This window comes from Brassica napus, chromosome A9 (assembly GCF_020379485.1).
Source record: "Brassica napus cultivar Da-Ae chromosome A9, Da-Ae, whole genome shotgun sequence".
Taxonomy (NCBI): Eukaryota; Viridiplantae; Streptophyta; class Magnoliopsida; order Brassicales; family Brassicaceae; genus Brassica; species Brassica napus.
In genome coordinates this window covers 24,432,200-24,454,795 of record NC_063442.1, presented here as the reverse complement: position 1 = coordinate 24,454,795, position 22,596 = coordinate 24,432,200, and the positions used below count along the sequence as shown (strand labels likewise).

At 38.8% G+C, this 22,596-nt stretch overlaps 3 protein-coding genes and 1 long non-coding RNA gene across 5 annotated transcripts; 1 reads left to right on the top strand and 3 right to left on the bottom strand.

Moving 5' to 3' along the window:
- Window positions 1-12,669: 12,669 nt before the first annotated feature.
- LOC106421015 (phytolongin Phyl1.2) lies at window positions 12,670-14,002 on the bottom strand. Its single transcript, XM_013861864.3, has one exon. It carries the CDS (start codon window positions 13,625-13,627, stop codon window positions 12,833-12,835), a length of 795 nt encoding a protein of 264 aa, XP_013717318.2. The 5' UTR covers window positions 13,628-14,002; the 3' UTR covers window positions 12,670-12,832.
- Window positions 14,003-14,592: 590 nt separating this feature from the next.
- Window positions 14,593-16,171, bottom strand: LOC106421206 (RING-H2 finger protein ATL58). Its single transcript, XM_013862059.3, has 3 exons — window positions 15,662-16,171; window positions 15,506-15,588; window positions 14,593-15,081 (listed from the first exon to the last, which is right to left on the bottom strand). The coding sequence occupies exons 1-3, from the start codon at window positions 15,881-15,883 to the stop codon at window positions 14,700-14,702; spliced, it is 687 nt and encodes a 228-aa protein (XP_013717513.1). The 5' UTR covers window positions 15,884-16,171; the 3' UTR covers window positions 14,593-14,699.
- Window positions 16,172-16,393: 222 nt separating this feature from the next.
- Window positions 16,394-17,813, bottom strand: BNAA09G23610D. The gene is made up of 5 exons (XM_013862060.3): window positions 17,572-17,813; window positions 17,303-17,373; window positions 17,110-17,215; window positions 16,886-17,018; window positions 16,394-16,788 (listed from the first exon to the last, which is right to left on the bottom strand). Exons 1-5 carry the CDS (start codon window positions 17,646-17,648, stop codon window positions 16,636-16,638), a joined length of 540 nt encoding a protein of 179 aa, XP_013717514.1. The 5' UTR covers window positions 17,649-17,813; the 3' UTR covers window positions 16,394-16,635.
- Window positions 17,814-18,677: 864 nt separating this feature from the next.
- Window positions 18,678-20,709, top strand: LOC106421208. 2 transcript variants are annotated; one of them, XR_007315988.1, is made up of 4 exons: window positions 18,678-18,989; window positions 19,167-19,425; window positions 19,722-19,818; window positions 20,461-20,709. It is a non-coding gene; the product is annotated as an uncharacterized LOC106421208 (long non-coding RNA). The 2 variants fall into 2 exon arrangements; XR_002654210.2 differs by having other exon boundaries at window positions 18,678-19,092.
- The last annotated feature ends 1,887 nt before the right edge of the window (window positions 20,710-22,596 follow it).

Here is a 22,596-nt window from a genome sequence, read left to right as displayed (position 1 = left end):
ACGCCAAGGCAGAGCAAAATCTTGGCTAAACCAAGCTTTCACGGGAAATCGCAAGTTAGCCACTGACCTGAACGGAAAGATAGATTTAATCTTCAGTGAGCTGACGACGAAGTTTGACGCTTTAAGTGAACATATTAAGAGACCAGACAGTCGGGTCGCGGAAAACGCAACCGCTATCAAAAGAGAGACAAGACGTCTCCCTGGGCGGACTGACGCGAACCCAAAACGTCAAGTTAATGCCGTATTATTGAGAAGCGGAAAACACCTCATTTCGAGGGCAATAGAAATCAACAGAGAAACATGATGTAGTTGAAGAAACCGATGAAAGTAGGTCACGCCCTATAATCCTCGATGATCCCAATACCGAGTCAGAAATACCTCGAGGAAGGGAGAGGCCCAACATTGAGGGAGAGGCCATCAACCTCGAGGAAGAAGAAGGAGAAATTGAAGAGGATGCCGAAATCGAAATCGAAATCAATCGACAAGAAAGAACAAACGTCGATCGACAAACCACATTGAATATCGAACGACACTCTGGAAACGATGTCGATCGACTCCCGATTCCTGCTGGACAACAGTAGAAAAAGTGTATGCGACTCTACCACCTTTCCCTCCTAATAAGACGAAAACTAAACGAGAGCTTGATAAAGCAATCTGCAAGAAAGCATTCGATAAGATCGCGTTGGAAATGCCACTGAGTGATGCGATAAAAGTATCACCTTCAATAAAAAAGTATGTAAAAGATATGGTATCAAACAGCTTTCCTGCCACTGATGGTTTCGGAGGAAGTAAGTGCAATTATCCAAGGCGAGATCCCGATCAAGAGACCCGATCCGGGATGTTTTGTTTTGGATTGCAATATACGGTACAAAAATTTTCCTCGATCCCTTTGTGACCTAGGTTCCAGCGTGAACCTTGTGCCACACTCTGTCGCAATATCCCTAGGATACGACAAGTTCAACCTACCAAAATAACTTTGGTTCAGGCCGATAGATCCCTTAGATTACCCGTGGGAGTGCTTGACGATGTGCCAATAAGGATCAACGGCTGTCACGTCCCAACGGATTTCGTAGTACTGAAATACCAAAATGAACCAAAGGATCCCCTTATTTTGGGTAGACTATTCCTAGCCACTGCAGGTGCGATAATCGATGTCAAAGAGGGTAGGATATGTCTAAACATTGGAAACATTCCGATGACTTTCGACATGGACAACCTGAAGAGACGACCCTTGATCGATAAACAGACTTCCTACGTGGATGACATCTGTGAATTGGCTGAAGAATCTTTCATAAACTCATGCTCAGACGACCCTTTGGAGAAAGTACTCACAACTAGTAAAGAGGAAACTTTCAGTGTCGATAGTAGAGCTGAGGAATACACACGATTAATGGACGCAAGCATGGAAACTGCAAGCATCGATGACATAGATGATGATGCTTCAGAAATAAACGTTAATCGATATTTACTAAAAGCTGTCGATCGACAGCCATCCTCCTCGAAGGAATGGGATCCCGAAAAGGCACCAAAGATTGAGTTAAGACAACTGCCCGCTGGACTCAAATATACCTTTCTCTATAAAGATTCATACCCAATAATCGTGAACGCCAACCTCACGAACGGAGAACTTGCGCTGTTATTAAATAAACAACGCAAATACCGGAAGGCCCTCGGGTACTCTCTCGAAGACATTCATGGCATCTCTCCAGATCTGTGCATGCACCGGATTCACCTAGAAGACGGTTCGAAATCGTCAGTGGAACACCAAAGGCGACTGAACCCGAACTTGAAAGAAGTTGTTAAAAAGGAAATAATCAAACTTCTAGATGTTGGAGTCATTTACCCGATTTCGGATAGCAATTGGGTTAGCCTCGTGCATGTTGTACCAAAAAAGGACGGAATCACTGCGGTAAAGAATGACAAAGACGAACTCATTCCCACGCGAACCGTCACTGGACATCAAATGTGTATCGATTATAAAAAGCTAAACGCTACTACTAGAAAAGATCACTTCCCTTTACCTTTCATTGATCAAATGTTGGAAAGATTGGCAATTCACCAATACTACTGTTTTCTTGACAGATACTCTGGATTTTTTCAAATCCCTATACATCCTGACGATCAAGAAAAGACAACCTTTACATGTCCTTACGGAACATTCGCATACAAAAAATTCGAGCCTTTCATCTTAGCTTCACAAGCAGACCAAGTTAGCTTCCTTCCATACCCTCATATGAGAGATTCGGGAATAAATTGGTTAGCCGTGATCAAAATTACACCTCGTGGATGAATCATCAGTGGAGAAGAACCACCATTGCAAGAAGAACATATAAATGATGTCGAGGAGCATGAAAAACAAATTGATGACATCCTTCTCATTGATCCGCATAATCATGAGTATGAAGATCTTACCGACGATGCCACAGACGAAGCTGTTAAAGACGATTTTAATGAAAATGATGATGTTTCTAGTGATGACGAGAATGTCGATGTATCCGAGTGATGTATTTTTTTTTAAATATGATTGATTTTCAGACTTAATGCATGTGATTTGATGGATTTAATCATTAAATTCTATTTATATAATTTGATTTTGTGTAAGGTAATGGGGGGGGGGGAATGGAAAGAAGAGATTGAGGTTAAAGGGAAGATGGGTTTGGGGTTTGGAATATATGAAGTAGAAGATAAGGAAGATGGGGTTTGGGGTTTCAGATTATAGGGATTTAAACATAATCCTCGTTATTTCCTCGTAAACTAACGAGGAACTTACGACGAATCCTAAAAATAAAGAACGCGGGACTCGTTAATTCCACGTAAGCTGAATTCGCCGTAAACACCTCGTAATAGGAGGACGTTACGAGAAAACAAAACGTGGGTCTTGCTAATTCATCGTAAATGAAAATACGGGCCTCACGAGTTCCTCTTAACTTTACGAAGAAATTACAAGGATTACTAATTTCTTATATATACACGCGAGCTTATCACTTCCATTTCGTCTCCACTTCCTCTCTCTTTCATAGCAATGGTACGTACTCTCTATATTTTCTCTCTAATTTGATTAGTTTAGGGTAGATTAGGTGGTTAGTGTAGGGAATTTAGATAGGTTTACGGATTTTATGTTAATTAATGTTGTTGATTAAGAAGTTTACGAGGAATTTAGCTAGATTTATAGAATTTGTTAATTATAGAATTTGGTATTTACTGTTGATGTTAATTTTAAAAATTAAATATATTTTTTCAGACAGTTCGAAAGAACAGTCTTACTTCCCATTACAGAGAGATGTTCGGTGAGCCTGGTAGTCGTTTAGACCCGTCTTCTTCAGCTCCCGGTTCTTCGGGTCCGGAGACTGTCCCCGAGACTGAGTCTTCTCAGAGAGTCTCTCGGTCACCTCCTTCTGGTGCACTATCGGTTCCTCGATTCGTTGCACCACCTGCTCCTCATGCTCATGTCCCAGAGGTGCATCCTCTTGTGCCTCCTCAGATGGCTCATCCGATGCTGGCCGGGATTCATCCCAACGCCGAGTGCTCCTTACTCTCAGTACACTGTCAAGGACCTTCTCGCTCAGCCAGTCAGAGAAGGTTTATCAGTCCTAGACCTCGACCGACCGGACGGAACTTTATCGTACGTTACATTTTTTTTTAAATTCTTTTATAACAATAATAAATAATTTAAACTTTAAATTCAGGTTTGGGGTTGACACTTGTGTTGCTCATAACATAACCGAGACGATCAAAGGTTACTTCTCCGTGCCACATGCGAACTGGAAAAAGACGCCGATCTATGTCAGAAAGACGTGGTTCAAAATTTTCGCTGTAAGTTGCTATTAATTAATTATATATGCTTTAATTTTTTGTGATTTAGAATTTTTAATTTTTTAAAACTAATTCTTAATTAAATATTTTTTTCTGTTACAGAAAAAATACCATTGGTCCATGGGAGTCAATGAGAAGGTGAAGAAAACGTTCAACGCGAAGGCGAAAAGCTCGCTTGTTGGACACAGTCGCCAACTGGAAGGGTGACTGGATCGTGAAGGGGTATGAGCGTGGCAAACCCCCTGAGCTCACCACGGAGGTGTGGGATGACCTCATCCGTTATTGGCGGGATCCTGACTCCATTAGAGTCGCCGAATCTTGCTCTGCCTCCCGTCAGACGGTAAATGAGCACGACCACGGGCCGATGCTTCACTCTACATGTCAAAAACTCCACGCCGGTGTCCATCATGATATGCTAATTAAATATTTAATTTAATTAGTATTATATATATATATATATATATATTTTAACTCTCTTAAATGTTTTTTAGGCCAAAGAGACGGGAGAACTCCCGTCTATTTTGCAACTTTACGAGAGGACCCACAAGAACAAGGCGGGCCAATTTCTAGATGCTAGGTCCAAGCAGATCTACAACGACTTGGTTGGTCGGGTTGAAGACCACCAGACCCAGCTGACCCAGCAGTCCACCGACGGATTACCCATCACCTTATCCACACTTGAAGTGGATAGGATTTACGAGGAGGTAAGTTTTTTTAAATTTTAAATTTTTTTATTATTCATTTAATTTAACTTTAACTTTTTACTAACAATATTTATTTTTTGTTTTTAAGGTTGTCCCTAAGAAAAAGGGACGTACGTTGGGGATTGGTTCCGTCAACGATTTTCCGAGAGCGACATCGTCTTATGGTCAGAGACGGGATGATGAAGTCACTCAACTGCATAACGAGTTAGACTCGACGCGATCTGCGTTCACAGCTCGTATGGGTGGACTCGACGACTTCTTGGACGTTGTAGCGGCTACAAATCCGGAATGGGAGTCCTTGTTGAGGAACATGCAACAACAAAATCCCATTCCAGGAGAGTCATCCGGCGCACATGACGAGGCGGATGTAGAGAGGAGTGAGGAATTCTACCGGCCGATGAACGATCCTTTGTTCATTTTTTTTTCTTTTCGTTGGTTGTATTATAAATTCAAAACTTATTTATGTATAAAATATTTTTTTGTTTTTACATTTTTTAAATTATATTTTTATTAATAAATTAAATAATTTTTATTATATTTTTTAATTCTGGAAAATAAATAATCAAAGTAAATTTGTAGCTAAATTACGAGTACATTACGTGAAAAGTTTACGAGGAACTTATGAGGAAAACTTTTATGTCAACACTACTGGGAAAGTTTAACGAATATATTACGTGAAAGGGTTTACGTGTAATATACGAGGAATAAGTTTTGAGGTATTTACGAGGAAATGTAGTGTCCTCCTTACGTGGAAACATTATGTGGATTTTACAACCAATGCTTCTCTTCGTCTTTACGACGAAATGTGTTCCTCGCTAGTTTACGATGAATTGGCGAGAAAACATGCGTTATAATGAACGAAAAACAGCGAAACTTGTTTCCTCGCTAATTCCTCATAAAGCCTATTTTACGACGAACTTACTATGAATTTTGCGGTCGTTAATGTTGTGTTTTCTTGTAGTGTTCGAGGCATATCGTTTTCAAGGAATTTGTCTTTCCTTTTGCATCACCTGTGACTAATGGTACTTCTAGCTCCAATGTCGATGATGCAAACTCAGAGTCGCCGTATCAACATTCAGTTACTTGTGTGCCTCTTCAGATATCAACGTCTCGGCAGCAACCTGCATTCCCATGTTTAGATCCTCACCCACAGTCGCCTATCTCGTCTCCGTCGCTGCCTCAACTCATGTATCTTCTTCTTCCTCTGACTCTTAATCTCATTCTTCTTCTTCCTCTACTTCTGAGCCCACTGCTCCACGTCAAAACGGACCGCAACCCACGGTCCAGACAACTCACCAAATAAATGAAACCATCAACCTCATAATTCAGATCCATCACCTCAAAAATACCCAAACCCGTGTCTCTTCAGCCAGTGAACCACAAACTCAACTATCGATAAATGTTCAAAATTCCCATAACCTACAAAATCCCGACTCCGGCACCATTAGACAACCACCACAAAATCGTCATCAGATACAAACAAAGGGGAAGAACAAGATTGTCAAGCCAAATTCCAAATTTAATTTCACCGTGTCACAGAAGCAATCTAATCAAGAACCATGTACTGTAGCTCAGACTCTAAAAGACGAACTCTGGCGTAAAGCAATGTCTAAAGAGTATGATGCTTAAATACAGTATGAAACATGGGATTTGATGACAACAATTCCTTCAAGAAACATCCAAAATTGGAGTAACAAGAGTTTCTCCATCTTAAGGGGGCGTATCAAAGATAAAAGTAGATATGGAAAGGACTCTTATGTAAATGTATTAACCTAGACATAAAGGATACTCGACAACTATATATTGTAATGTGTTGCATCTAATAATACTTATATTCCACATTCTATATGTGCGGCCTTGCTTTGGGGTTTGTTCAGTTTTTGTTCTTATTATTGCAGCATCATTCTATAGCCGCTGGTCGCTATCAGCTTTGTATATTGAATATATCTCTAGTTCTTAGAAGAGAAGTGTGTTGCGTTTGAGGTCTCTGTTAGTCTGTTAGGCTTCCTCCTGTTCTTGTGATGGGGTGCTCTAGATCTTGGCCATCCAAGTGTTGGAGATTGTTCATCTCCAACAGGTAACTCCTTTTTAATTGTTTTAAATTACCGTTTTATCATTAGACATAATATTTACCATTTCAACCACTTTTATAGGGAGGAATGGGCTATAGCGTAAGGGATTCAAAGTTTTATCAGGTGTGCTTTTGGAACCCTCCTTTCTTCTGCAAGAGTTTCATCGATTGCAATAGAACCGGCTTGGAGGCGAATGGGATGTTGATGGCTCCTTACTCAGATTAACTAAATCGAGCAGCGAAAAGATGTAAGATTCGGAATTTCCAATAAATTTATGTATGCAGTCCTCTGATTTATAGCTGCTTAGGTGATGGTTGTACTCGTTTGTTCAAATCTTTATTTTATTCTGTTGTAATTAGGCATTAAAGGTTGATTTTAATTTATACTAGAGATGAATCCGTGGTGACATTATAATTATTATTATATAGTTTTCAGTGGGTTTTTTATATCAATAATAGTTTTTATAGGCAAGAGACAATAGTTTTGAGTTTGGGTATTGCAAGTTCCAGTTAAGTCTCACATAGGGGTTTAACTTGAACCATAGTCATACGCATCACTCATCTTTTCAACTTCAAAATCTTAGGGGTTGGCTGATCAACAAGAAAAAGGAAAGGATTTCCCGCAATATTCATTTCAATGTGTAGTCTTTGGGTTATTAGGTGTAGGGCCATGTTCTTTAGGAAATGTCTTTATCTAGAAAGTTATAACTGAAAGAAAGGAACACAAACTTCCTTTGAGGAGAAAGGAAAGAATGGTGTTTGTGACATCCATGAATATTCTCCGTGGCTAAGCTCAGGAGTTATAGTCACGCTTGAAAAAAACTTTAGATTAAGATGTTGTTCAAGATTCAAGATTTAGATTCATATTCTCAACCCTACTGATGGACTGTGAGGTCATTGCATTTGCATGATTTTTTTTTTTTTGCTTCTTCGGGAGATATTTTGGTTACCTTTAGGTTCTTCTCTTAACATCAACTAAAACAATTGACCAACCAACCAACCATGGTTAGGATTCAGGTGAGGTGTACTTATCACCTTCTTATTTCTCTTTTCCTTTTTCCTCTATTTCTTCAAGACAAAAATAAACTCTGAAGACTATTTTTACGTATTTGTTGTTTATCTTGCAAGTGTGTGATACTGGTTCTATGTAAGAAAACAAAATCTTCATTGAAATAGTATGATTGCAATATTTCACTTGATAGGAAGTAATATAATCCTCTTCTATTGACTTGTGACAATACATTTATTACTTAACATTCATATCTTTAGGTATTACTACATATCATCTGACAGAACAGAGAACACAGTTCTGAAATACGGCACTATACCCGTGATCCAAACACACAAATTTTGTCCATTCACATCAACAAATGTAGAGCCAGGAACAAAGAAGGCCGCAGATCAATCCCACAGAATTAACCTGGTTTCACTAAATCATATGAACACAATATTGTTTTAACCTCAAACGTATAACTCAAGAAGATCAAATAAGAATGACTCAATCCTTATTATTAGCTTTAAGAAAGTATCACAATTCTTAAGCTCACACAAGATCTTTAAAACGCTTAAGTTATGTCACAAGCTGACATCTCCTTATATAGATCTTTATATTTCCTAAATACACTAGTAAAACCATATTTATCCTAATAATAACTAAAATAGGATAAGTATAACTTGAGCTCCAAGTTAACTCTCAAGTTTACTTCCAACATTCTCCCCTTTAAACTTGAAGTTAACTTCTTCCAAATCTTGAATTCCAATAAGCTCTCTCATCTCTTTGAATTTTAATCTTCCTAATGCTTTGGTTAAGATATCTGCCTTTTGCTTACTTCCTGGTACATATTGCACATCGACTTGATTATTCTCCACGCACTCTCTAATGAAGTGATACCGCTTATGTATATGCTTGCTTCTTCCATGAAATACCGGATTTTTAGTAAGAGCGATAGCAGATTTATTATCGATGTTAATCACCACCTTTCCGCAATCTCTCTTAGTAACCTCGTTAAGCAACTCTTGCAGCCATATGGCTTGTTTAGCAGCCTCAGTAGCTGCCATGAATTCAGCTTCACACGATGATAACGCCACTGTTTCTTGCTTTTGTGAACACCAACTAATTGGACAGTTATTAAGGTAGAACACATGACCGGTGGTGCTTCGTCCATCATCCTCATCAATGTTGTGACTGCTATCACTATATCCTACAAGCTCTGTATGTATTTCTCGTCGAAACACCAGCCCAAAACAGAGTGTTCCTCTTAGGTACCGAAGTATCTGTTTTAACGCAACCGCATGTGATTTCTTTGGTTTGTGCATGTAGCGGCTTAGCATACCTACACAGAACGAGAGATCTGGTCGTGTATGTAGCAGGTACCTCAGGCACCCAATCATCCTTCGATAGCTTTTCTCATCAACATCCTCTTCGTCTTGTGCTTTGGATAGCTTGAGTCCAAACTCCATAGGAGCTTGCACGGCATTGCAGTCGTTCATACCGGCTTCATCTAATATTTTTGAAGCATATCTCTCTTGTTTGAGAGTAATACCTTCGTCACTCTGCATTACTTCAATTCCCAAGTAATATGTTAATCTTCCTAGATCACTCATCTCAAATGTTTCTGCCATGTTCACCTTGAAGTCGTCTATAACTCGTTTGCTTGATCCTGTAATTAGCAAATCATCTACATATACTGCAACTAGGAGTGTATGTCCGTCTTTATGTTTTTGATATAGTGAAGGCTCCTTGTGACATCTTTCGAAACCAAATGAGTGAAGAACATTGTTTAATTTCTCATTCCAAGCCCTCGGTGCTTGTTTTAAACCGTATAATGCTTTGTTCAGCTTATACACTTTATCTTCACTTCCTTTAACTTTAAATCTTTCAGGTTGTGACACATACACTGTCTCTTTTAACTCGCCGTGAAGGAAAGCTGTTTTGACATCTAAATGATGTACTTCCCAGCCAGTTGATGCAGCTAATGCGATAATGAACCTTACTGTTTCTATCCTTGCCACAGGTGCGAAAACTTCTTCAAAATCTATGCCATGTCGTTGAATATAGCCTTTAGCTACTAACCTTGATTTGTATTTGCTTATGGATCCATCAGCGTTCCGTTTTATCTTAAATATCCACTTCAACCCGATGGCTTTTGCTCCTGCTGGAAGATCCACTAAGATCCACGTCTTGTTTTTAATTATAGAAGCTAATTCATCTTCACATGCTTCTCTCCAGACCTTCTCCTTTATAGCTTCTGCAAAACACCACGGTTCGTCATCTATCAAGAGTAACAGGTGCTCACATTCTTCTTCTTCCGTGAGTTGAACGTAATCAGCAAGGTAACTTGGTGGCTTCGTCTCTCTTGTTGATCTTCTTAGTGGAATTATCTCACTTTCATCATTATGTATGACTATATTAGGAGTATTCTCTGTTTCTTCATTGTTCTGTTCTTCTCCGACTTCTTCTTCTCCCTCTGTATTTTCTTCTTGTATGCCATTGTTTCCATACTCCCCGAACGTGACTTTGAACATTCCTGGTTGTTCCTCACTGGCATTAGAATCTGTCCTGTTCCATTCCCATTGCTTTGTCTCATCAAAGTGAACGTCTCGACTTACCACTATTTTTTGATGAGTGGGATCGAACATCCTATATGCTTTGGAGCCTGGTTCGGTCCCAAGATGTATTAGTGCTCGAGACCTGTCATCAAGCTTCTTGATATGCGGTATATCCACTTTAACATAACCAATACATCCGAAAATGCGTAGGTGAGTCACGCTTGGTTTCTTTTTCTTAAACACTTCGTATGGCGTTTGGTTATCAAGAACTCTAGTCGACACTCTATTAATCAAGTAAGTGGCGTGTCGTACTGCTTCTCCCCACAGATAGTTAGGTATCTTCATGTGTTTCATCAGGCTTCTAGTCATCTCCATAAGCGTTCTGTTTCGTCTTTCTACTACGCCGTTCTGCTGAGGTGAATATGGAGCAGTTAAGTGTCTTGTTATCCCAGATAGCTCACAGAAGTGATTAAACTCTGAAGAAGTAAACTCTCCCCCTCTATCAGTTCGGAATGTTTTAATACGAACTCCTGTTTCACTCTCGACTTTTGCTTTGAACGCTTTAAAGTTATCAAACGCTTATCCTTTATCCTTTAGGAGAATAGACTACATATACCTAGAATGGTCATCTATCAGTACAAAGATGTACCGGTTCTTCGCTGGTGTGGCTGGGTTGATAGGACCACACAAGTCGGCATGTACGAGGCCTAATATATCTGGTGCACGGTATGAGCTCGCCTGAGGAAACGGTCGCCTTGCTTGTTTGCCAAGCATACAAGATGCGCATGTTTCTTTTTCAACTGTGAGCTTCGGTAGTCCAATTACTAGTTCCTTTCGCACCATTTTCTTCAAGGCTTCTGTACCTATATGTCCAAATCTCGCATGCCAGATAGTAGAATCATCGTGGCTGATTAGTTGTAGGCACTTCGTTTCTATTATATCCATACTCACTTTATATAATCGGTTTCTCGACCTGATGGCTTTAGTAATCAAATTTTCATCCTTATCATGGAGAGTGAGGTAATCTCCTCGCATTCGAACATCACAACCCGATTCTGTGGCTTGACCAAGACTGATGATATTGCTCTTTAGGTCCGGGATGAAGTAGACATCAGCCAGTGTTTTTTTATCGCCTTCTTTGGTAAGAAACAGAATCGATCCTTTTCCTTTAATGTTTATACGCGAGTCGTCACCGAACCTTACTTTTCCAGTGATGGTTTCATCTAGAGATTTAAAGTAATTACGGTTCCCAGTCATGTGGTTACTAGCCCCATTATCTAGATACCAAACATTTTCTCTGTCCTTACAAGCTTCAAATTCTTTAGGTCTGACGTTTCTTTCATTAAGGTATACTACTTCATGCATTAGTAGACCTTCAGCTTCATGAGTTCCATCGTTTTTGTTCTCATATGTTTCTTGAAGCTTCAACAGACGGTCCGGGCATGATGCTGCGAAGTGACCGTTCTTATCACATCGGTAGCAAGTGATCTTTGACATATCAACATCTCTGTATGATCGACCGCGACCTCTTCCTCTGCCTTGAAATCTACCACCTCTGCCTCTGTATCCATTATATTCACGATTTCCTTGTGAATTCTCCGTGTTAGCATACATCAATTTGCTCTGGTTATCTTGTTTATCCTCTTCTTCTTCGCATACTCTTTCTTCATAGGCTTTCATACGACCAATAATGTCCTCAAAACTTGTGGTTTTAAGATCCAAGACTTGCTCGAGAGAAGCAACTATATGTATATATTTTTTCGCGGTAAACTCTGCAAAAATTTCTTTACTAGCTTCGTCTCTTCCATCTTTTCTCCAAGAGCAGCTGACTTAGATGCAATTTCTGATATTTTCCCCACAAAATCATCAATTGTATCTGAGTCCTTCATCTTTAAGCGATCAAATTCAGCAATTAGGGTTTGTAATCTAGCCTCCTTGACCCGGTCTGCTCCCATGTGACGTGATTTGATAGCTTCCCACACTTTCTTTGCATTGTCTAGGTCCCCCAGTTGTAATATCAGTGCTTCCGGTATGGATTGGAAAAGTAGGGCAACAGCCATGTCGTTCCTATCCATCTCATCTGATTCCTTCTCAATAACATCCCAAGCTTTGTGCACTCTAAGCAATGTTTTCATCCGGATCGCCCAGACGGTGTAATTGCTTGAAGTAAGCATCGGACAATTGATAGACGAGGATCCTGCATCTTTGATTATCGCCATTGAACTCGATGTTGTTATCTCTCCCATGGTTTTGCTCTGATACCAATTATTGTTTTAACCTCAAACGTATAACTCAAGAAGATCAAATAAGAATGACTCAATCCTTATTATTAGCTTTAAGAAAGTATCACAATTCTTAAGCTCACACAAGATCTTTAAAACGCTTAAGTTATGTCACAAGCTGACATCTCCTTATATAGATCTTTATATTTCCTAAATACACTAGTAAAACCATATTTATCCTAATCATAACTAAAATAGGATAAGTATAACTTGAGCTCCAAGTTAACTCTCAAGTTTACTTCCAACACAATTCAACAAATCATACATACACAAACCCAGGTGGAAACTTGAGCCTCTTACAGAACTGCAGTATCTATATCAGAATTACAGAAAAGGAAATACATATGAGAGAGAATAATAGACCAATCAATCAAGGTGAAAGTAAGAACTTAGAGGAGAAGAGGGCTTGTTAATCAAGAACGTATACACTGAATGCCCTGACAAATGGCCAACCAAACACCAAGTAGAGTCAAACAAATAGCTGCATCAATGACAAGAACAATCTTCACTTGACGCCGCCACTTCTTTTCAAAGCTCTGCGAGCCACTAGATCGATCCCTTCTTGGAACATATGTTGCTGCTGCTGCTGCAGATGAGGCATTAGAACACTCAGTAACGTTTCCTCTATCAGTAGATTTCCGTTGTTCCTCTACCTCAACGCCTCTCAATGTGTTCACATGATCTTTCCCTTTCTTCTTCTTCTTCTCTTGCTTGTTGGATCTTCCCAAAAGCGGGGCTTTAGTGGAAATAGCCACATCGCTTTGTCCAGCACCATCAATGGAAGGTGATGATAACGGAAGACAAGTGAGATGATTAGTACTCTCAGCAACACGCTCTAACGAAGCTATGAGTCTTCGAACAAGCTGGTCTTGAACATTGTTAAAACTGATACTCCCAGAGAAGCTTCCTCTTGAATTCTTCTCGTCTGCTTTCTTTAACTCATCCCTCAGATTCTCAAGGAACTCAAGAACGCTAGATCTCTTGAAAACCTCATCAACAATGGCGAAATACACGAGCCCATCTTCTTCAATCAAGAACCCGAAGGTCCTCTTACTTATGGTTTCGAAGTACCACTTGTGGAAAGGCGGAGTCTTTTCTAAACACAAGGCAGCGAGACTTTCGTTACGGTGGTGGTCTCCGCCATTGTTGTAACCGTACAGAATCTGATTGCCTCTTGAGACACAACAGTAGTGAACTGTTGAACCCATTTTCGATTTCTCTGATATTATTACAGCAACGAGATGACACAAGTTTAAAGATCCTTATCTTTGCCGAGGGACAAGGAAAGGAATCTTTGTTAGGACCAAACAAGTGAGAGAAAGAGAAAGCATTAAAGCAGAGACAGAGGACAACAATACAAGCTTTGTTCTTGGCCCCTAAAGATGAATCAGCAGAAACACGTCTCCCTCTCCTAAATTCTTGATTGATTTAGTCTCTCTCTCTCTCTCTCTCTCTCTCTCTCTCTCTCTCTCTCTCTCTCTCTCTCTCACCCACCTTTGAGTCTTTGACTCTGCTTTTTCTTTTATGCCTTATCCGTAGCCAATGGCTAAGATCAAACCCTTTTTGAATATTTCATTATTTAGGTATCTTTTGTAACAGACCATATTACTCTTTGTTTTAGCGCGCTGAGTAAACAACACAGATGATAAGGAGTCAAGTTTCTGTGGAAAGTAATTCAAATGCGGGTTGGATTTGGTTTGGTTGATTTGGATTTTTGATATTATATTTGTAACTTCCGTTCGGGTTTTACTAATTTTTGGATTAGTTCCGGTTCGGATCCTATTGGATTCAGTTTGGATTATAACTATATTTTCTGTTTTAAACTTAAAAGTTTACAAAAATATTCAGAAAATATTAGTTAAACTACCTAAACTAACTGAAGGTATTAAAAAATAACAAATAAAACAGATTACAAAAATCTTTAAAATACTTTGAAATATCTAAATTATTACTTTAACATTTATATATTTAACTAATTTCGGATCTTAATTCGGATTTCGGTTCAGGTTGTACCCAAACCCGAAGTACCAAGCTCTTAAAATCCGTTCGGAGATTTTTTGTATAACAGATGGGATGAGTATGGTTCGTGTTAAGGTCGGGGCTTCAGTCAGGAGGTAAAAAGGCTCAGGCCTAGTGGAAAGAGGTCATTTTTCAAATGTTTGATTCTAACATCAAGACCAAAGTGTCTGCTTCTTTTATGAATCAAGCTCTCTAACGCACTAATGTTACAAGTTACAAGCTTTACAGTTACATGAAGGACTGAACACAAGCTCTAAATCTTTAACCAAGTTTACAGTTACCACCACCACTTGATGTACCGATGATGTTTCGTTCATCTTCTTGCGTTTCTTCAGAGCTCTCTGCATCTCGATCATTCTCACTTGGATCACATTGTTGCTCTTGGACATCATTTCCGTGGTCGTCTGGCTGAGGTTCCGGGTCACTTGATACTCCTCCATCAGGGGTCCTAAGACTGGGAACAGGAGGATCATCTTCTTGGCTTTGATGGGATTGGGTCGGGATAAGAGTGAGACGGCAGAGAGGGCAAGTGGTATGTGAAGTGAGCCAAAGATCAATGCAGTCCATGTGAAAAGTATGTCCACATGCCGGGATCTGTTGAAGCTTGTCATCTGCTTGATAGTCACCAAGGCACACTGAACATCTGTAATTCAAAATTTCCAAATCTGTTTATTCCTTGGTTCTAGTTTGGCTCACAGTAACAAGGTTTAAGTCCAATGATCTACACAACTTGGGGTAACAAATTATTTCAGACTATCAGGGAGTATGAGAACTTGAGATCTATACACAATTGTCTAGAATATATACCACAGCCATAAACCTCCTACAATTATCTGATCATGGAAGCAACTGGTGTCCCATTTCAAGTAACAAAGTGAATTCAATTTGAGCCAAACAGAACACTATAGACCCCAATGTAAATATATATCATCTTTGTTTTCTTCCCCCATTGTAAGAACATATTATTTAATTCACAAAACTAACCTTTTAAACGTTCTATCACTACCCTTGTTCCAATTTATGAAAAAGAAGGATTAATTTATTAAGAGAAGGGAAAAGAAACTCACTGTGAATCCATTACAAAGAAGCTCTCTTTAAAGACGACAATGGGAAGCATCTCTCTCAGCTCTTTGCTTAACCCTAACTCAGCCTGTTCAGGTCAAAACCCACGGCCAGTTACTACAGAACTAAAACCCAATCAAAACAAAGGTATATATGAGTACCGTGGAGATGGAGTTTCCGGGGAGGAAAGTAGTTCGCATTCCGAGAGAAGACAAATCGGCGCTGCCACGACGGAGGTAAATGACGTAGAATACGAAGAGGATGATGAAAGTGAAGCAGATTGGGACAGAGAAGATGAAAGCTTGGTATAGTTTGAGCTCCGGCGAGTTCACGCCGCTGGATGAACTGTAGTTCTCCGGGTTTGAATTGCTGTAAGAAGACATCAGACACACACATAGACAAACAACTTAATGTCCGAAAAGTTACAAGAGAGTGAAGAAAGCAGAGATTGGAGATCGGAAATGAAAACAACAATAATGTGTGATGTGGCAAAGTTTTCAGGCGAGGCATTCAGAAGGCAACTGCCTGTTTCCTTTCTTCATCTTTTATTTTTATTTTTTTGTCAGAATATTAAAATTAGGAGGAAAAGATTAAATATAAAAATAGGGATTAGGCGGATTAATGATCTGATTAAGAAAGTTTTAGTTAATTTTCCCTTAGGTTTTGGCAGACAATAAAGAGATGATGATTAGAGTGAGCCATGTAAACAAGAAAAGGCAAAACGTTACACCGATCATAGTCCACAGATTCTTCTTCTTTTGTGGCCCTTACCCACAAAGCCATCACCAACTTGTCGACTTCATGTCCTTGCTTGGCAACCAAATGGAGACACATACCAGATTGTTTTTTTTTTCTTTTTTTGTTTGTTTTCTTATATCTAAAAAAACATAAAAGATGTTTAAAGGTTTATTTTTATATGGGCAGACATCCCATGTTCGTGTACCTATATCATTAATATAAAGCTATTTCAGTTCTAGTCTAATAATTGATTCACATATAGACAACATATCACATAAACATAGCACAACACAACCTCAAGATTCTTGGAAACAACCAAAAACCTTGGTGTTAAGTACTGATATAGAGCGGTAGAGGAGATGTGAGGTTCTTGGTCTCTGTTGACTTAAGCGACCCTTTACTTCGACTTGAAGTCTGAGTGCATACTGATGGGTGACTTTGCGGTCGGAGAAACAGAGCTAAATTTACGGACAAGGATTTTGAAACATGGTAGAAACAGGATGTACAGTCCAACGATCACAAATGGAGTCGCTATGAGCCACCCTAGTAGCTGCAAAAAAGAAAAAAAATAGGTTCATGTTTAAGCAGCTTTGAATTCGATATATCCAAAATCTGCACCACTTAGCTTAACACTAGAAGAACCTTACCGCATTACCAATGCTTAAAAAGACTTCTCTGGAAGCTTGGCCTGTGAAAACCTTCTTTAGGGCATCGGAGGTTAGAGGAAAATGTGGTCCACCGGTTAGCTTTTCGCCAAGCCGTAAGAAAGGCACCATAAGACTTCAATGTGGAAAAACATGTAAACCAAAATTACACATAAAAGGACTAATAGAAAGCAGTGCTTTAACTTCTCTTTAATATATGGTGTTACCTTAGTTCAATAGGAGTGGCAATGAAGTTGAACAACATGACAGTTGGAGCATGACAAAGAGATCCAAGCAACGCAATAGCTACTCCACATAGCAACACCGTAACACCTATTAAATACCGCAAAGACCCCATCTTACTTTTAGACCACAAACACTATATAAATTATCTAATGAGAAGTGGGTAGAAGAAGGCACCACAGATTGGAAATACTCCAATGGTAACGCCCAGTGCCGCAGAGAAAGACAGCTGCTTTGGCTCAGCACCTCTAAAGATACCCCAAAAAAGGGAAAAACAACAAGCTTGGTTTACTTTCTTACAACATTAACTATTTCACGTAACTGTTCGATTTGGTATTTATAGTGTAGCAAATAAGAAACCAAAGACTGATCAACTAATCTATTTTGATTCCACCTCTCAAGTAACCAACTCTAAGATACGATTTATGATGAGAGTAGAACAAAACCTGCGCAGGATCTGGACAAGAGGTTCGGTGATTTTCTTATCGAACCAAGCTTTCAATCTAACTTTGGAGATCGCCATCACGATTATTCTTCGGATAAAGATTTGATGATGTTCTCACTAAGTAAAACCTGAAGAACAACTCAAAAGTCTCAAATCCGCTCCTCTTGTTTAACCTGTGTGCCTCCTCCACTCCACCGCTTCACGCAACCACCAGTCTTTGCTTTCTTATTTTGTCTTCATTGGATTAAAATTTGGGCCTTTATGAATCCAAAACTAAACGGGTTCAATCATAATGGACCCTTCATTGGATTAGTAATTGGGTCCAAAAACTAAAGCGGGTCGGCAGCTCGCATTTGGCAGACTCGGTTACTTGTTTTAGTCTGCGAGATCAGGCCAGCCAACACTATGAAACCTTTGGGAAAAAAAGAAAAAACTTTAAACCTTATAATAATTAATTTTTAATATTTTTAAAAATATTATTAAAATTACTTTTACATAAATGAACTAATATGTTTGTTTTTACTTGGATTTTTAATTAAATTTTTGTACTCACATTTTTAATACTATATAAATTTAAATTTACAGTATATATCAATAAAAATAATAATAATTCGGAATGGGCCCTGAGGGCAGTCGCACTGACTCTACACCCATGCTAACCCGTCCAGATAGAGATACAACTGTCTTTGTCATAGTATAAAAAGTGTTACAATTAAATTTACAAAGGATGAGCTTTATTTTTGTTCCATCCATTTATATATATTGAAGATTAGGATCAGAATCTTGAATTGTTTGAGTTACGTAGATATGTTCTTTGTGTTCCCATCACATTCTTCACAACCTGAACTTGGATAGTTTACAGCCGTACAAACTAGTATTTAGGGTTAGATTGCATTTTTTTGTCAAATAAGACTCTATGAGAAAAAAGAATTTTGTTTAGTATATATTTTGTTTCGTGATCATACAGTCCTAAGTCGCTTCAGGTAAAGGTCATTGTCAGTACTCAGTAGACACCATTACCATTCTAATAAAATCTTATAAAATGTAGATAATAAATATGAGTCTACATGGTGGGAGTGAGTAACAACTTATTCTACATCTAGCAAAATTCCAAGTTACAACCAAACGCATCACTAGAGATGTCAGCCCAACCCGTGGCCCGCGGGTTCGACCCATTTAGGCCCATCACGGGGCGGGTCTGGACAAGTAAAAAGCTGTCCATGAATTAGCGGGTCTCGCGGGTTGAACCCATGCGGTTTGCGGGTTGGTTGGGTGTAACCCGTCACGGGTTAGCGGGTTCGCGGGTTGACCGCAATGAAAGTCTCGATCCTTCGTCTTCTCTGTCTTCTTCGCGATCAACTTCCATGAAATTCATGTTTGAGCTACTGCATGTCCTGGAGAGAGAAGGGATACGAAAAGGTCAGTGATTTCAAGCCTTCGATGGAGATTTTGCTCACTTCATCACTTTGTAGGAGACAAATTGTTACAAAGTATCTGTTTTCTTTGATTCCATATGTTGAAGGTTTGACTTGTTGTTTCCATCTTTGTAATTTGATTCAAGTATTGTGTTTGATCTCAAAGAAGCTTATTTCACAGGTGCGGTATCATCTCCTCACTGCTACTTCAAAGAAAACACCATGATGAACCCAAATAGCAGCAACGTTGAAGCTTCTTTTCAGCCAAAACCACAAGAATTTGTCACCGTTCCGCCAACTGCTTGGACTAAACCAAACAAACGTTGAGATTCTGAACCACCCAAACCCTTTTTCCAGTCACAGCTCCCCAATACAGAACAATCAAGCAACAAAAACAACATGGTCATCAATGCTAAGCTGTTGCAAGCACAATTAAGCTGGTACTCTCTCTTCTATGCTTCTATCACTTGATCTCTCCATGTCTCCCTTTATGTACTTTCTATGTGTTCTTTCAACTGTCACTTATTCACTTCAACTACATTCTTCTCAGCTTGTTTGTTTGTCTCTTGCCCCCTTCCAGATTTAACTTGGTTCTTGCATTTTCTCTTATGTATTCTTCAAGCTTCCTTTTATGCTGTTTTTGCCTTATGTTTTTAAAGATAGTTCATTTTTTCTAAAATAATTCTATAACTGGTTTCATTGATATTGGAGTTCATTTTTCTTTGTTTGTGTAAAGGGAGCTCATCGCTATTGATTAATCGTAGATGAAGTGAAAGGGAAGAGTTTTCTCTGGAACAGAGGATGTTGGTGCTGAAAAACGTCACAGATACAATGTGAGTCTCTGCTCTTGACTGTAATGTCTTATGTTTGATGATGAAGGCTTGGAAGGAGATTCTTGACTTGTTTTATAAGTTTGCTTTGGCTTAGTTCTTAGTAAGAATTTTGTTTGCTTCTGAAGTTTTTGTTGTGTGGAACTGGATTGAAACTTTATGACTGAAAGCTTTTGTACTAACTGGAGTCTTTGACTCCTTAATATTTACTAATTAATTAACTACTAAATCATTAACTAACTAAAAACCTAAATGTCCACGCCTTCTTTGATCTGAAAGAATTTTGTCTGCTTGTGAAGTTTTTGTTGTGTGAAATATGGACTGATAACAAAGTATATACGATGTTCTATGTTCTTGGCTAAAGAATTGTTAATCTTTGGTAAACTGCAACTTTTTTAAACTTTGGGATACTGCAACTATATTATAAACATATGCTTATGCTTTCAACATAGAAAGCAGCTAACTAAAACTTTCACTAATTGCGTTGTCACTAATAGAAACCAACTAAAACAATACTTGTGTGTAAGTTCAAAACTAAATTGTGTTGTCTGATTAATGTTCGGTTGCTTAATGTTTGTGTGTATCTCTCGAGCCTTAAAGAATAAAGTGTAATTTAAAAATGTAAATTCCATCATGTTTGTGCAGGTAACCCGCGGGTTGACCCGCAAACAAGGTGATTTTAGCGGGGTGGGCTTGGACAAGAGGATTCAGGCCGCAACCCGCCGCGGACAAACCCGCACGGTCTGGTGACCGGATGGACCCGCCGCGGGACTGTCCATGTGGATGCGGGTCAACCCGTCTGACAACTCTACGCATCACCATGTTTGTTCATACAAATTCGATCTAAAATGCGCTTATCTTTTGAATAAAATTCATCAACATTCAGACCACAAAGGTTACAGATGGATGATATGCTCAAATTAACCATCAACTTAGTCTCTCAAATAAAAAGTTCGATGTAGTACTTGATGATCGAATCTACAAAGACTTTATCTTTCGAACAATAGATTTGATTTTCAGATCAACCTAGGTCAAATAATATAAACCAGTAAATAGAAGAAAAATAAATAAAAGAGTTGTTTGTTTGATGGCATGATTGGTCCTATACTTAGTGGATCTATCAATCAAGAGATTCAAAACAAAAATCTCACATGCAATTACAAATCAGATGTCTAAATCATGTGATTCCAACTCTTGTATGCGAAATCAGGAAGAGTGTCGGTTGATACAACCGGTTGATTGTCGACCGACACTTCTTTAGACAAGCATTAACACACATATCGATAATGTTCAACTAAACCCTAGACCAACTCTCGTATGCGCCTAGGTATTTAATCCAGCAGAGTTCAGGTTCCGTTAATTAATTGATTACACTCTCGTGCTTCTCAAGTGTCCTATGATTCTAGGTTCAAATAATCAGTGACACTCTCGTACTTTTTCAACTCTTCCATATCCTAGTATTACAAACTACCCTGGTGTACAGATCTACAAACAATCCTAGCAATCCTAATAGATTATCAATTTGACATTAATCTCATGAAATTCATAAACCTAACAGAGGATCTATTCAGACATGATAGTTGTCACATAAATTATAAATGAATATATATAAAATAGAAATCAATATAAAACCAAAACTAATGGAGTTCCAAGAGGACTCTGAAAGATTTCCTCTCTTCTCTCCAACCTTAAAACTAATAACAATGAATAGAATAGAGCGTAGAAAATGTAGCCGTCAACAATGGCTTAAACACACACACACATAAATAGGGTTTAGAGTCGTTTAGGGGCATTCTGGTAATTTGTGGTTGATTATGGACTTAAATCGGTCATGAAATCGACTTGGCCCGCGTTCTGGCATCAGCATCGATCGACACCAAGGTTGTGTTGTTTATCGACATTCATTCATCTCCTCGACAGCTTCCTCTCACGACACATACACACCACTCTTCAGTAAAACAAGTATAAATTCTGCCATAGGATGCTTATTGGCCTCAAACCGGTGGCATTGGAAACTTTGATCAAATCTCTATCTTGTGTGAAAAGATCAGCTCAATCATACCGTAGGAAGATCTCCATCCATAGCTAAACATATGATGTGTATGTGCAGTTCTGCACCTCAAAAGGCTCCAAAATCATCAAAGTTCTCCAAAACATATATGAACCTAAAAACACTCTAAAAAAAATACTCCAAGCCCATATAATAGACTCTAAAATAATCATATACCATGGCATAAAAGTGGTAAAATCCATGGTGTATCAATAAAACGCATAAAATAGTACCATACCAGGTATGTACGTACTAGAAGACAAACACTGAAGCCTCTATGAACTCAACTAACACAAAGTTTCACACTTCCACTATTTCCTCAAACCATGAAGTTGCACCTAATTTATCATTACATTAGGAACAAGAAGATTAAGATAAATTTATCTTCACTTGTTCTCTCTGATATGCTTTGTTTTTGGGATTTTAACTATGGTGTAAGTCTAGTTTTAGAATCTTAATTATGCATTTCAAGTCTGTTTTAGGGTCATTACAGGTTCATGTACGTTTTAGAGCTTTCTAGAGATTATGAAGTCATTTGGAGCATGAAATGAAGAGAAGCCGAAACATTGAAGTCGGAGTCGAGATTTAGAGATGGTGTGCTCGACACCCTTGCTTTCAGAGCCAGCCGACACAAGTTCCACAATTGCAGTTTGACCCTAAAACAGAAAAGATATCTCCACCATTATCAATTTTGACAATTTCTTTCACTTTAGCCTTCATATCCACAACTT